We start from the raw sequence: 16,009 nt of genomic DNA, 5'->3' as shown, positions 1-16,009 counted from the left end.
GCATTTACTGCCCTTGTTAATTTAGTTTACCGCATTTACTGCCCTTGTTAATTCAGTTCATCGCTTTTACAGCCCTTGATAATTCAGTTTACCGCATTTACTGCCCTTGTTAATTCAGTTCATCGCTTTTACAGCCCTTGATAATTCAGTTCACCACAGTTACTGCCCTTGATAATTCAGTTCACTGCATTTACTGCCCTTAGGAGGACAACTGAAACTGATTTTTTTTCAAAATAATCAAATCAAGATATTTTCAGTAAAAACTTATAAACATGAGTCAGAGTGCTGATCCTTTAGTTAGTTGTAGCATGTAGATTCTTCCCCTTTTCTTTTAAGTTCTTCCCCACTGACATATTAGCAGTGTAGCTTGTTTGATTTACTGATTCTCAGCTTCTGTAGAACTATCTCCAACACTTCTTGGTAATCAGTAGCTGTATTCTTCTCCTTAAATATCTACACTTTTAATATTTTCATGTAAACTCTGCCTATTATGACATCATACTTTTAAAACTGTATCACTGATAAACAAGTCTCTGGCACACCGTGCAGAATGTGGGGGCGTATGTACACGTATATACCTAACAATTATTAACACGCAGTGTAGTATACGTATGTATAAATTCATTATATATACTGTATATATACAAATATAACCCAGTCTTAAAATCTTTACAGGAGAAAATCTTGTATGTGTGAAAATACTTGCTTGTTGTTTTATTTTTAAAGTAGCGGCATTTAATTTGTGATAGTGAATATCAATGAATTAAGCTATAATGTGGACACTAACAATCTATTTCCATTCAATAAGTAATAACTTCTCATTTGTATCATGTGACTAGTGTAAATTGTTTTCATTGGTTCTTTATAGGAGGACTTGTGAATGGGAGTCGCAGTGGAGAACATGTCATTGAGATGCCAGTTGAGGAAAAAAAGGCAGAGGTAAAATCTTAACAGCAATAAAGCTATAACAAAGCTTAAGATACACTTAGCTATCGTGTATTTTTCTTTTATTGAGGGCTTTTAAGTCAAACAGTTCTTATTTCACTGGCACCTTTCTAAGATGGGTGGTTGACCTTGAAATCAGGAGAAGCTGGGTCCAGTAATCGGAGCTCAACACCTGAGTCCTTCTAAGATCAGAAAGTCGGAAAAGTCGGATAAATTGATGAGAATAAATAATCTGTCATAAAATGTAGCAGGCATACTGGAATATAAATGATGAGAGTGAATTAACAAATGGTATTGAAGTTAATCTTTATCTTATATTATGAAGGAGGTAGTCTACATCGTCATAATGGCTGACTTCCATTTAAAACATGGATAAAAATATAAATATCAGCAATATTTGTCTATTCATTTAAAATATTCTCGCCTAGGTGAGTAGGTTAGCATATCAACTGCTGAACTGTAGATTGCATGTTCGAGTCCAGCAGGGGTTTTAAGTTTTTCTCAGATTGCTTTCAACTAAAACTATTTTTTGACTAAATAAAATAAATTTGAAAGTTTTCAATTTCAAAATAATATTGTACATATCCTCCACTTTTCATCCATATCAAATTTCTCTGGTGTAGCATACCTCCTTAACTTACATGGTTGCAAAGCTACACTTTGAAAAAAAAACCCAATAATAACAAAATTTCATACTACATGTACTGCGTATTAGATATATAAAGATATTAGAATATTCAATGCAAAAGTGTAATATTATGACTTTAACAATTATTTAAAAGTAAATTTGTCATGTTCTTTTTGAAATACATTTTAAATTATGATAAGGCTTGATACATCAGCTAGTTTGCACACTGGCTCTGCTTTGCCTAAGACCTACATGTATATTTGTAGAATTTAGCTATTAATCCCATAACCAAGATTATCACTGGGATACACACTGCGCATCAAGTTATTTTGGTATCAGGAATACTTGGCAAATTTTTCTATTGAAAAGTTGATGCTGTAATTTTTGGCAGATTTTCATGTTAAGCAATTATGATTCCTACATCGAATGGGAATTATGAGCTCTTAAAGATTTTTGTCATCTGCTGAAAACACATTTGCGATGCACTAAAGATGCGATATAGTGTGTTGAATGTTTCCTTTGGAAGATCACAATTAAGATACTTAACAGAGTGTATACTATAGCAGATGTGCAGTTTTTAATGCACACAGCAGAATTTTCATTTGTCCAATATCATACTGGCCTTATAATTGAATTCATTGGTCATTGTTCTTGTAAATCATCGAGAGCTCTATATATGAGATAAATGAATTTAATAATAAAACTGTAAGTCAGATCGTTGCAAGCCACTGTTGAAATGTACACTTCTCTTTGGTGGGCAAAATAGAGCCCTTATCATATATAGTCCTTTCTCACTGTGATAAGTTTCATTACACTGAACTTCACTTGCCATCATTGGCGGGAAGAGGAGCGTACATTCCAGCAGTGGCTTGCGACACCTGCATGTCCAGTGTAATAAACTTATCACAGTGAGAAAGGACTATATATGATAAGGGCTCTATTTTACCCACCAAAATTGACATCGGCTATTGTTTTAAAATTGTCAACAACAACAAAAAAATCCCAATGCTACTCAGTTCTTGATTTGATGAAAAGATACATGTAAGTAGAATCAGAATTATGTCCCAATAAATATTATTATGTTTTGCCTCCATTTTCAGTATTTTGATATGAAATGGCTATTTCTTCTAGGAAACATAACACACAAGCTTGGACAAACTTAATATTTATGCTATAGGTTTATCATTTCAGTACACATATTTAATGGGAAAAATCTGTTGTTTGTGTTTGAAAGAAAAATGTTCACAAGTATCAGCATTTGAACTAAGTTTTAATAGACCTGAGAGATTGTGTCACTTTAGATGCTTCAGGTACATATATATACTTCAAATGACTGTATATATCCAACAATGAAATTGTATTAGACATAATGTTATAAAATATATGAAGATTTAGTCTTTTTTGAAAGCTATGATAAAATTTTAGAGTTTTATGGCAGTTCAGCAAGGCTGTTATCTTGCTTAGTCCTCTCAAACAGAATTAAAGTACGATATGAACAGTTAATGAAAATTATATTTTGGCATATATAAGATGTATATTATAGCTACTAACTCACCTCCCCCCTCCTAATTCAAGGGTGTCCCCCCCCCCCCCTCAATTTTTCAGTATCTGGTAATATTTGCTTTGGTCTTTAGAAGAATTTGTTCAAGTAATGTAGGATGATGTTCATAGAGCCTCCATAGAAATGGAGGAGCAAGTACCATCACATCTTCAGGAAGAATTGTATAATTACTATTATTCACTATTTTGTCCACCCACCAGACAAGGAAGGTACTTCTGGCTAAAGCAAAATCCAAACTGGACAGTGCTATAAGCCGATTTAAGGTGATATTTTCCAGCCATCCCTTTCTCTGGCTTGGGGATCTTGGCCAGACCTAATGTGATGACAATAACCCTTTACTGCTTGGTACATAGCTATGATCTCTAACTGCTTCCTATTGTATCTATGGCGATGACCTGGGATTCCCTGGCATTGATGTTGCCTGACCAGTTTTGACCCTCAGAAGGATGTTGATTTGAATGTAAACGTGTAGTATATATATACTGGCTTCATGTACCATGCATGCATGCTAAATTTCTCATGCCTTGATTTTTTTTTTTGTGAAATACTGTATATGTTTCACTAGATTGATATAGAGTATTTTTGAGATTTTTCATTTCTTAAAACATTTACTGGTCAAAGCTAGATATGTAGTTTTAAGAGTCGATCATTAAATCTGTATCAGGCTGATTTGCCCATTAGGTAGACAAAATTGATATAGCAAATAGGATGAAATTGATTGGTGTATTGTTTTTATGACCTTTGACAGCGGAAATCGGGCCTACAGATAGGTCAATCAATAAAGTCCTTTCCCCAATTAGAACTGCCGGCACTGTTTGGCGGGAAGAATGACGAGGTTTGTCTAATTACCCCAGACTGTGGTGGTATAGTGCTGCACTCTTCCTGTTAATATTTTCATTCAGATTAAAATACTTTCCTTGTAATTCTTTTTTTGTTGTTGTTTCTCTCACATAAAACATTTTCTCTAAAACTTCCCTCATTTTGGTAAAATGGAATTTTATTCAATTTCATTTTGTATTAGCAGGAATGTTTTCAGGGTATTTTTTATGCATATCACTAGTCATACACAACAATTTGTTTGCGGAGTTATTAAAGCACTCTTTTTTATTTTCCAACCGTCACATTCACTAAGTTTGTATTCCATAAAAAAGATTGAATCATGCAAAGTTCCATACAATTGGTATCACCATATTTCATTTTTTTTTTTAAAAAGAAACAAATAAACAATAACCATTAAGTCATTAATGAAGAATTAAGAAAAAAAATTTAAACTTAATATGCAAGACTTTGAATCTTGCATTTTGAAGTTATCTCTTTAAAAAAAATCATAGTTTGCTGATTTCAACACAGTAGATTATGATTATTTTGTATAAAATTTGTACTTGTCATTTGCTACACACCCTGAAAGATACTACTACACCAGTTCTATGCTTATTACATGCTTCTCACACAATTCATTTCTCACATAAAATGAAACACTTCTTGCACAAATCGGAATGCTTTTGACATGATGAGATACATTTCTTACAGGGAACAAAATATTTCCTGCACAAAATGGTACCCTTTCTGCACAAAATGATTTCAGTTTCAACAAGCTTCTCACACGGTTTACACGAAACAATTCACTTGGTTTGGCCTTGTTCTGATTCACAAGCAGTTGTTATTCTCATATTGTGGTCGCCCCCTCCAACACATGGGTTTCAGCCGGCTATTCCAGTTTCCTCCCACATCAGTGCTCCATTCGCGCCAATATCTGAGCTGATGTGAAGACTTGTTTGTTAATCTTTGTAAAATAAAGTTCAAACTTTTTTGTACTCTGCTTTTTCAGGTTTTCTTGGATTTTTTTTCACTTATTCATTAAGTGTGTTATTTATTTATTTTAAATCTATCTCTTCATCTATTTATGACATATTTAAAAATGGAATTATCCATTTGCTGTCTTGCATACTAATATCATACACATTTCTTTCTTCATGAAATTATGACTTGTAGTTTTCAATGGTGAGAAACATTAACTATACATTGCAAGTACATTAATGATTGTGTGTGATGTTTACGGTGCAACTTTATACGAAACAACTCGCTCATTACACTGTTGTTGCTTATAAGTTGCACACTTTCCACATGGTTTCACAAATGCGTTGTACAGTTCTCATAAGCTGCAAGTTTTAATAACAACAACCAAAAAAAAAAAAAACCATTCATTACACTATTTTGCTCAAAATTTGCACACTTTCTATATGGTTTTTAAATGATTTATAGCCAAAATGATACATTTCTTACATGAAACACTTCTCACACAGAATGAAACATTTGTTACATGTATCAATAAATTTTGTACATGAACAGAAACCCTCTTTAAAAAGTACAGAACTTACATGTGTAGTGGTATGTTGCAGGGTCTGTGAATATTTGTTTGCACAGAAAATTATCTGCTTCGGCCGTAACTATCAGTGTATTTGAAATGAATGCGTGTGCATTAAGACATTTTGGATACTTTCTGCAATGCACATATATTTATTTTCTAATATTCACAATTTTTTTTTGCATGCTTGAATTCTTGAATATCTATGTTTTGACACTTGTAAGTTTATAGTTAATAACTACTGTATTTTCTTCTTCTTTTTTTTATTGTAACTGGTGTATTTTTTTAAATGTTTAAAGGTGAATTCATTTATCAGATGTTTTCTCTTTATTTTTTGTAAATATTACTTCTGTTAATTTTACTGTTATTAGTAATATCCATCACATTGTATGTATATCATCTGTATATTCAGATATATTCAATTTTAGAAGCACAAATCTTGTAACCAATAGGGACTGTATATCAACTTAAAAAATTCCTCATCTTATAAACATACTGTATATAGTGTTGACTTCACTCCTGTTTATCTTCAGGTTTTTAAAAAAAATCTAAATCCGTTTACATGCAGTTTTAAATTTGCAGTTTTTATGTCCATTCTATATAAATGTCATAGCTAGGTTATATTCACTGGTTTTGATTTTTACAGTATGTGCCAACAGTAAAAATAGCAAAAATTAAATGGCAGTGAAAATAATGCTATATACAGTATGTATTAACAGAACTAACAAAACATATAATGTAAAACATGCTTGTTGTCACTGTATTCTACTAACAGATAGGTAGGATTTTGTACTCCTTGCACAAGTCAGTTAGTTTCTCCATCGTAGAGTTTGTTACAAGTCTTGTTTTACTAAGTGTAAACCACTAATACAGCAGATGCAGCTAAAAGCTTCCAGATATTAATAACTGGCCTGTATTATGTTTTAGCCGGACCCTGTTGTAGACGAGGAGATTGACTGGTGGTCAAAATATTACGCCTCAACAGGACAAACGCACAAGTGCCGCAAGTATGTGGAAAAAGGCCATGATAAAATAGAGGTGAGCTCAGATTTTTCCCTTGTTATAGATTTCAGACTAAACAGTGTTTGTTTTCTGCTTTTCCTCTTTAAATAGCCTGAGATCTTACCTTGCTGTAGTCATTGGAAAACAGCAGTGTCTGTGGGTTGATAACAAGATTTCGTTAATTTTTATTGTAGATTTATGAGACCCCCCTAGAGGATGTAGAATTCACTAAAGGCTTCACCGACTTCTGCTCCACATTTGAATTACAGAGAGGAAAGGATGAGGAGGATGAAGAGTCCAGTACTGTGGGAGAGTTCAAGGTCAGTAGGTCAAATTCAAGGTCAGTGGGCCAAGTTTATACCTCTAAATAATAGATAATGCCTTTTGGAAAGAAAGGACATGATTGATTTGCGAAGTGGTCTATCGTATACAGTTAAACAATTGCTTTTAACATATTTGGGCAGATAATGCTTTTGAACCAAAATATATGAAGTTTGATAATCCATTCTACAGTGTTTGAGATACTCTGTCACTACAGACTACAGTAAAACTCTGATATAGCGAATTTCTGCGGACAGTCATTAAAAATTTGCTATAAACGTAATTCGCTATACACTTATAGCGAATTCATAATTTAAATATAACGAATTCGTTATAAAACTGATTTGTTCTACATGCACATGTATATCATTTGTATAAGAAAGCAGCAATCGATGTACTTGCATTTGTATTGTCTCTAAGAGAAATTAAGCCTATGCATTTTCGAGAAGATATGTTTTTATACAAGAACTATACACACTGATTTATACACAAATAAAGGAGTGTACCATAAAATAAATGCAATCAAACTTTAAATTTAATTAACGAGAATAGTAAACAATACCGACAATATATTTGCTAAACGTATGTGGAAGTTTTGTTTTGCGTTAACAACCTCTTTTGAAATATACAAACAGAAATTTCGTAATAATTGTGGGTCTTTTATGGCAATGGAAAGCGATTGTTACAAATCGCAAGGAGTTTAAAATGAAAAAAGATTCGTTATAAAAGGTGATTTTTATGTTCATTTATAATTCAAGGGGAATAGAAATTTACTTCGTTATATCCGTAAATTCGCTATATCCGTGTTCGTTAAAGACGCAGATCTTTATATAGAATATATAAAGAATTTGCCGGGGAAATCGATTTCACTTTGCTATAGCCGTAATTTCGCTATATCCATGTTCGCTATATTCGAGTTTTACTGTACTTGTAATGTATTCACTGAATTTTCATGTAAAAGTTGTGTCAATACATTGTCATACTTGTTTACTTCTTTTAATTAACACCTGTTGACATGAAAATTACATTTAAAATTTTTGCTAAGATGCTGTACATTTTAAGATCTTAATTAATTCTTGAGAGGTTGAATACTGTTATTTCTTTTTCTTACAGGGAGGGTTTAAGGTTTATCCCCTGCCCCCAGACCCTAATGAGGAAATGCCTTCCAAACAATTTGTCAATCTTCCAAGCTCAGCTCCAGAGGAGTGCATCATTCGCGTTTATGTAGTCTGCTGCATTGAACTTCAACCAAACGACTCCAGTGGACTGGTATGTACATGACTCGGTTAAAACCAGCTGCCCTGCTCCTATACTATGGCATGTCAAACATAATTTTTCTTTTCCATTTGTGTTGTACAATTTTTATTTGTATTATATCATTTTTCATTTGTATTGCATAATTTTTTATTTGTATTGTAAGTCTCTCTTCATCTGTATTATATGATTTTCATTTGTATTGTATAATTTTACAACACAAATGGAAAAGATCAAATATTGCAATGATGGACATGCCATACTATACGTCCACAATTACATCCTCAAAAGAAAAATTCTGCCTAATAATAAAAACGTTGAAGTACTAGCAAGTGTTTTATATTGTTCATCACTATTTTACTCCATAAACAAAGTTGAATATTGGAGGGGTGTGTGTGTGTGTGGAAATAATTCATTATTCAGATATAGCACACTACAGATAAATTAAACAGATAAATTAAATCAACAGGACTGCAAGAAGTAACTGTAACTGAGATTTTGTGTACATTATTTGCCAAAGTTTTTCTTTAAAACTTTTCTTAAAATTCGCCAAGTTGCATTACTTGGATTTCACTACGCATTAATTGTGAGATTTTCACTCTGGTTTAGAGTTATCCTGATTAGTTGATATATTTTTTTCCGTTAGGCGGATCCCTATGTTGAGATTATTCTTGGCAACAAGAAGATCAGTGACCGGGATAATTACAAGCCCAACACGATTGACCCAGTTTTTGGACAGTGAGTAGTACAAGAATCTGTTGATTAATAAATCACCATCTTTAGCACTGTTTAGTGGAAGCAAATTGTTTTGTTTATGAATAATTGTTGTGTACTTGAACCTTTCTACAAAAAATATATAGATATATCATAATTTCCAATCAGATTGTGTCTGAACAAATATTGTCAAAGAGTTTTCTACACAAGAATTTATTAAAAAGAAAATTTGAATGTTTGAATTAATGCAAATATCTTGATTTGGTAGGATGTTTGAATTGACATCAATGTTACCAGTGCAGAAAGATCTGACAGTTCGCATTAAGGATTATGACCTCATAAGCAGTGATGATGTCATCGGGGAGACTGTAATAGATCTAGAAAATCGTTATGTATCCAAGTTCCGTGCAACCTGTGGACTTCAGAAGTCATACTGCATGTAAATTTCACTATGCACTAAATACTTTTAATTCTTTTTATTGGATGATTGAGCACATAAAAGATAATTGTTTTTGGATTATTTAGCAATTTTCAGTGTTTGATAAGACTTCAGACCTTACTTAACTACTTGTGCAAATCTATTCCTAAAGCAGTCATGCATTTTAGATATAGGCTGTTCTGATCAAAGCATCAACAAGTCTTATCTTGTCAAGAAAAACATTCCAGAAAAAATACTTAAGGATTTTAATAGATACATACATGTACAGTAACACACACAAGCTTATAATGAACAAACTTAAAACAAATTCACACTTATTGGAAAGTGATATTTATTCACCAATGAGAGGAAAATAACTAAAATATATTGGATATTACAAAAAAAGAACTGTTTTGGCTGTCCCTGAATGTTTGCTATAACTGTGTTTTACTGTATATGTCCATGGTGTTTACATACAACAGGTGATTAGTGTTGACCTGTTTGTGTAACTGTGTGGTTCAAGGTTTTGAATTCATCGTCAGTTATCTTTTTATGTGTACAGTCTGAAGTTGATTAGTAAAGAAAATTTCTAGAAATTAATTCAATTAGGAAGTCGTGTTTATTCCAAGGTTGGAGAGGTAAACAGTACTTTACAAACACCAGAGACTGACATTGGTATTTGTGCATTACAGAGCGGGGGTGAACCAGTGGAGAGACGGAGCCAAACCACGGGAGATTCTGGACAACTACTGTAAACAGAACCACGTGTCGGGCCCACTGTACTATGGTAACAACAGTGTCAAGGTCGGCAAAAAGATCTACAACCTCGCAGATTTTGGTATGGAATACACAAACAGATTGGGAAATGAATGTTAATTTTTGAAAATCCATAATCCATGCTGCTTCAAAAATTTTATTTTCATTGTTGCCTATATAAATGTTCATCTGTGCACTGTTTGTAAAAATGTGCACTGCTATGGAAATTTTCTGCATACATTTTGTCAAGAATCATCAAAAGATCAGAAAGTACAAGCAAACGGAAAAAATTAATCAGTTTATCCAATGTCGTCAAAATTACATTGTGTGCTACTTAATGAATTGTATTGATAGAATGTTACTTGCTTGCAATGCTTCTCGTTAAAATCCTTACGTTAAAGGAATGTCATTGAAAGGGAGGGGGGGGGGAGTTAATGATAAAAAACCATTCAGTCTATTTACTGACATAGTAATCCATGTATATTGTAATGATATTGAATATTTTTATTATATGAGGTTAATGTATTGTAATCTGTTTCAGAGCCTAACAAACCAGTGGATCCTAATGCGGGAGCTGCTGAAGAACGCTTAGCTTTACATGTGTTACACACCCTCCCTCTGATTAAGGAACATGTAGAGACACGCCCATTGTTTAACCCGATCCAGCCGGGCATAGAACAGGTAACTATACAGCGAGTGAAGCGACACAAACTCACTCCAATGATTACACATGTGAGTCATGCGATTTGCTCTTCATCAGCTGAGAAATGATGGGAATTTATACCCAAAATGCTCTAGAAAAATGTTACCATCTTTGTGTTATTTTACCAAAAATCTGTGATAAATTGTTCGAAGAGTGCCATAAACAATTTTTGATAGCCAGACAAGTTTCCTCATACATGTACTTTCATTCATTTTGTTGGAGTTTATAATTGCTTGGTTTGAAAGAAAAACATTGAAGCTAAATATGATTTCACAATGCTGATTTATCAACAAAAACAAATGAGATTGAGACACATTCATATTCAACCTCAACTAGCCAGGCATAGAACAAGTAAAGTTTTATTGAAATAGATACAATGTACGTGCATAGATAAGTTTATATGTATATAGATTACATGGTAATTACTATTTTCAAATATGTTAAGTGATATTTATGTGAGGGTTAAAAAATCATAATTGTCACCCTCTTCACATTGATCTGAACTCATATATCACTATTTCAAGACAGTAACCAGGTGTGTTTTTACTCTGCAACACAATATCATGACAAATAAGAGTTTGTCTGCAGAAAATTGTTCATTTACATCAGAAAAGCATCCCCACAGAAATGAATAAGGAGGGTACTTGTAGAATAGGATGAGTGAGTAGAATTATGGTCATGTCCTTCTAATCACAGAGGTAGAGATAAACAAAAACTAATATTGAATTGTGGTGGTAAATTTTTACAAATTTATTTGGAATGAGTTTATATGTAGCAGTACACATTGTTGATTTCATCATCCAGGTAAATATTTAGAATATATAACACCTCTTTCATAATATTATTGGTATTCTATGAGATATATTTTTATGATGTCAACATCATCAGTACAGTAAACACGCTTATAGCGAAGCGCTGTGGACAAACAGTTTTGATTCGTTATAAAGATAATTCGTTATATCCAAGAATTCAAAACTACAGGGAATGAAATTCAAAATCACTTCACTGTAAATGTGAATTCATGATAAGCATGTTCACTGTAACCATGTTTTACTGTAAATCTTTTGTAGAACTGCAATTAAAATTGTAAGTTCTGTGGATAATAAATGTGTATGTTGCCTTCTTATTCAGGGCAAGGTTCAGATGTGGGTGGATATTTTCCCTAAATCTATTGGCCCACCAGGACCTCCATTTAACATCGAACCACGGAGAGCAAAAGAGTATGTCCTATTTATAGTATGCAGGGTCTGTTCTAAATAACAGTAACAGGTGTCACCAATGTCCAACACATTTTTGCATCAGTTACTTGTAAATTTTAGAAATCCTGTACATTACAATATTTGGAACAGGTTAAGTTTTCATGTCACAAGTGATGAAAAGTTTTAATTGTATACAACATACCATATGTTTACTTCTCTGTGTGGGATTCAGATTTTAGTGTCTTTTGTGCCGATGAAAGAGTATTAAAGGGACTGGTTCACGATTTTTGATAAAAATATTTTTCATTTTTGATGTTACACATTAGAAATATAACTCATCTAATGTTGACAGCCAAAATTTTGACCTTCTGAATGCAAGAATGAAAGCAATATTTTAGCCTTAAATATGTGTTATGTAAACAAAGACTCGGGTCTTTTTACGTAAACAAACAAACAAGTGAAATATTGATTTTGTAATATAATGCATCTTAATTTTGCATAGTCACAAATTTTAACTTTTATATTTCACATTTTACCCCAAAAATGCTTGAAATGTGAAAGATATGATACACTTAGATCAATATCCATTTCTTTTGAAAATGTCGTAAACAATAGCATACCGCAATCTTTGTTTAGAAAACAAAGAATAAACTCTCTAAAATGAGCCTCTGTGATGATGTATAACCTTAATTTTCATGTGAAATCTTTCAAACACATTAGACAGTAGATTTTGATCATTAAAAGTGAAAAACAAAAAGTTTGGGTAAAATCGTGAATCAGTCCCTTTAAATTACACATAGTGATAAATTATGCAATTACTAGTTTCATAATCAATATATAATTTCATAGTTTACATCTCAGAAACATTTTGTACCTTTGCTTTAGCACAAAAGGTGCTTAGATATGACTCCTACAAAAATAAGTACATGTACCCTTATTGTATATTATTATAAAAACTAGTAGTAGAACACAGTAACACTAATTCATAAATGTGCCAAATGAAACATCAGCTTTTACGCTTGAAATTTTAATACTCTTAGTACGTAAACACAGTAAACCACAAAAATTCTTATTCACAGACTTAGTCATTCACTATAATGTGTTTATTGCCATGCTTCGTGCTTCAGTTACCTTAGCACATTAGTAATTGACAATGTGTTTATTGCCATGCTTCGTGCTTCAGTTACCTTAGCACATTAGTAATTAACAATGTGTTTATTGCCGTGTTTCAGTTACCTTAGCACATTAGTAATTAACAATGTGTTTATTGCCATGCTTCATGCTTCAGTTACCTTAGTACATTAGTAATTGACAATGTGTTTCTTGCCATGCTTCATGCTTCAGTTACCTTAGCACATTAGTAATTAACAATGTGTTTATTGCCATGCTTCATGCTTCAGTTACTTTAGCACATTAGTAATTGACAATTTGTTTATTGCCATGCTTCGTGCTTCAGTTACCTTAGCACATTAGTAATTAACAATGTGTTTATTGCCATGCTTCGTGCTTCAGTTACCTTAGCACATTAGTAATTAACAATGTGTTTATTGCCATGCTTCGTGCTTCAGTTACCTTAGCACATTAGTAATTAACAATGTGTTTATTGCCATGCTTCATGCTTCAGTTACCTTAGCACATTAGTAATTAACAATGTGTTTATTGCCATGCTTCATGCTTCAGTTACCTTAGCACATTAGTAATTAACAATGTGTTTATTGCCATGCTTCATGCTTCAGTTACCTTTGCACATTAGTAATTGACAATGTGTTTATTGCCATGCTTCAGTTACCTTAGCACAATAGTAATTAACAATGTGTTTATTGCCATGCTTCGTGCTTCAGTTACCTTAGCACATTAGTAATTAATAATGTGTTTATTGCCATGCTTCGTGCTTCAGTTACCTTAGCACATTAGTAATTAACAATGTGTTTATTGCCATGCTTCGTGCTTCAGTTACCTTAGCACATTAGTAATTAACAATGTGTTTATTGTCATGCTTCATGCTTCAGTTACCTTAGCACATTAGTAATTAACAATGTGTTTATTGCCATGCTTCATGCTTCAGTTACCTTTGCACATTAGTAATTGACAATGTGTTTATTGCCATGCTATGTGCTTCCGTTACCTTAGCAAATTAGTAATTGACAATGTGTTTATTGCCGTGTTTCAGTTACATACTGCGAATCATCATTTGGAACACTGTTGATGTCGTGTTGGATGAGGAGTCAATTACTGGAGAACAAATGTCGGATATATACGTCAAAGGCTGGGTGTCCGGTATCGACGAGAAACAGAAAACTGATGTTCACTATAGGTAAGGCAACATACATCAAAAGTTGCAATACTGACATACTTGTATCAATTGGGTCACACTCGTCCTTTTCCGTAACTGAAAAGAAGACTTGGACATGGATTGAGTGCAAAGATTGCATCAAATCGATACATTTATTCACCAGATGTATGCATGTGGATGAGGTTAAAAGGCTATAGCACTGAATCCCTGTATAATGAGTTATTTCTGAGATTAATTTTTACAACAGATTCAGTTTTAGTATCATCAAAGTCTTATTCACTCTAATACATATACGTATAGTGGAAATTGATGGTGGTAGAATATTTATCTATGATATTTTAGCTGCATTTGTTTTAGCCCCAAAGTTTGTGTTTCGTATCGTAACGTATGTCTGTGACGTCATAGTTACATTTGTGTACACATAGTAAGTGACTGATCTACATGTACATACAAGGTTTATTTGCTGTTGCAGAAATAGCTCAGTAGTTATGATTGATACTTGTATGTTGCTTCAGATGCAAAGAGCAAGATGGGTTAAGGGCCACCATTTTTTGCTTAAATTTCAAAGTAGTCTTAAAACCAACAAACCTAGTAAAAACATGTTTTTCGAGGTGATGCCATAGAAGAAATATATAATCACAATTATGGATTTAATTGGCCAAAGCCATAGGATTGTTGCATATTTTAAAGTTAGGAGAAGGAAATGGCATATAGATTTTTGGAAATTTTACATACATTTTGCTTAGAAAAACGTCGAGCACACATTGCCTATGTACCATTTTTATATCAGAGTTGCAGCTGATACAGGTGTACAAAATGTGTTTGAGAGTTAGGCAGGTGTGTGCGTAACATAAAATTTGTCAATTTTTGGCAAAAAATGAAGAGATTTAAATTTTTCATTAACTTTGTGTCCTTGTCAAATTGGAATATGTCATGTATGTTAAAATTGATACTCATTTGAGTTAGACATGATCTGGTTTATGAAATAATGATGTACAGTTTTGTCTGTGCTGACTTCTGGAAATGGGTCATATAATTATATATATTCTTTTTCCCACCTTCTCCTTAGATTAAGCATTAGAATCAATATTTGAAAGGTCAGGTTTTTCTACATGGGGACAGTCATTGTCACACATTTGTATCGTATGTTGCAGGTTCTCATATTGATACAGTAAAGATTTACATATGCATGTGTAAGTCAAGAAAATGAGGAAGTGAGTAAAACTTTATGAATTTTATCCTGATGAATTAAATATGCTGATTATGTTGTTTCAGGTCGTTAGATGGAGAGGGAAACTTTAACTGGAGGTTTGTCTTTCCCTTCAGTTATGTTCCAGCAGAGCAGGTGATGGAGGTCAGGAAAAAGGTAGGTAAAGGTTAGCACAAGGAAATTAGGTCATAGGTCACAACAAGAAAACTAGATAGGTCATCACAATTAGGTGTTTTGGTCAAAGGCTGAAGCACACTGACACTAGGTCACAGATCAACTGTAGAACAATACACATGTACTTTACGTGTGCAAGTCTATAATGCAAGGTAAAGAAGGTTGTAAAGAAAAACACACTATAGGTTAAAGGGAGATTTAGGTCAAAGGTTAAAAGTAATGCAGATACAGTAAGTAAGATTTAGAAAAGTTACGATACAGACAGATTTGAGATCAAGTTAATTGTGTATATGTGTCTTTCGTAGGAGCACTTCTGGAGTTTAGATGAAACTGTGCAGCATCTTCAGCCTAATGTCATGATCCAAGTATGGGACAATGATAAATTCTCCATGGATGACTTCCTTGGTTTGTATCATTAAGCATTACACAACATTCAGTGTACATGAGTATTCAGTCACCTAAAAGC

The 16,009-nt window shown here is 33.0% G+C and overlaps 1 protein-coding gene across 21 annotated transcripts in view; it reads left to right on the top strand.

Moving 5' to 3' along the window:
* Positions 1 to 16,009, top strand: part of LOC125658186 (myoferlin-like) — an 86,326-nt gene that overhangs the window by 65,266 nt on the left and 5,051 nt on the right. For 12 of the 21 annotated variants that reach the window (XM_048889350.2, XM_056149351.1, XM_056149350.1 and 9 more), the window contains 13 exons: positions 869 to 939; positions 3,883 to 3,969; positions 6,427 to 6,537; positions 6,696 to 6,821; positions 7,936 to 8,091; positions 8,723 to 8,814; positions 9,059 to 9,229; positions 9,901 to 10,046; positions 10,506 to 10,645; positions 11,799 to 11,887; positions 14,037 to 14,180; positions 15,435 to 15,525; positions 15,849 to 15,948. In XM_048889350.2, coding sequence (XP_048745307.2) covers positions 869 to 939; positions 3,883 to 3,969; positions 6,427 to 6,537; positions 6,696 to 6,821; positions 7,936 to 8,091; positions 8,723 to 8,814; positions 9,059 to 9,229; positions 9,901 to 10,046; positions 10,506 to 10,645; positions 11,799 to 11,887; positions 14,037 to 14,180; positions 15,435 to 15,525; positions 15,849 to 15,948 — 1,524 coding nt within the window. Of the gene's footprint in view, positions 1 to 868; positions 940 to 3,334; positions 3,398 to 3,882; positions 3,970 to 6,426; positions 6,538 to 6,695; positions 6,822 to 7,935; positions 8,092 to 8,722; positions 8,815 to 9,058; positions 9,230 to 9,900; positions 10,047 to 10,505; positions 10,646 to 11,798; positions 11,888 to 14,036; positions 14,181 to 15,434; positions 15,526 to 15,848; positions 15,949 to 16,009 lie in introns of all 21 variants that reach the window. The other 9 variants (XM_056149360.1, XM_056149366.1, XM_056149359.1 and 6 more) reach the window with 2 other exon arrangements.

This window comes from Ostrea edulis, chromosome 9, assembly GCF_947568905.1.
Source record: "Ostrea edulis chromosome 9, xbOstEdul1.1, whole genome shotgun sequence".
NCBI classification, from domain to species: Eukaryota; Metazoa; Mollusca; class Bivalvia; order Ostreida; family Ostreidae; genus Ostrea; species Ostrea edulis.
This window is presented reverse-complemented; position numbering and strand designations above follow the sequence as displayed.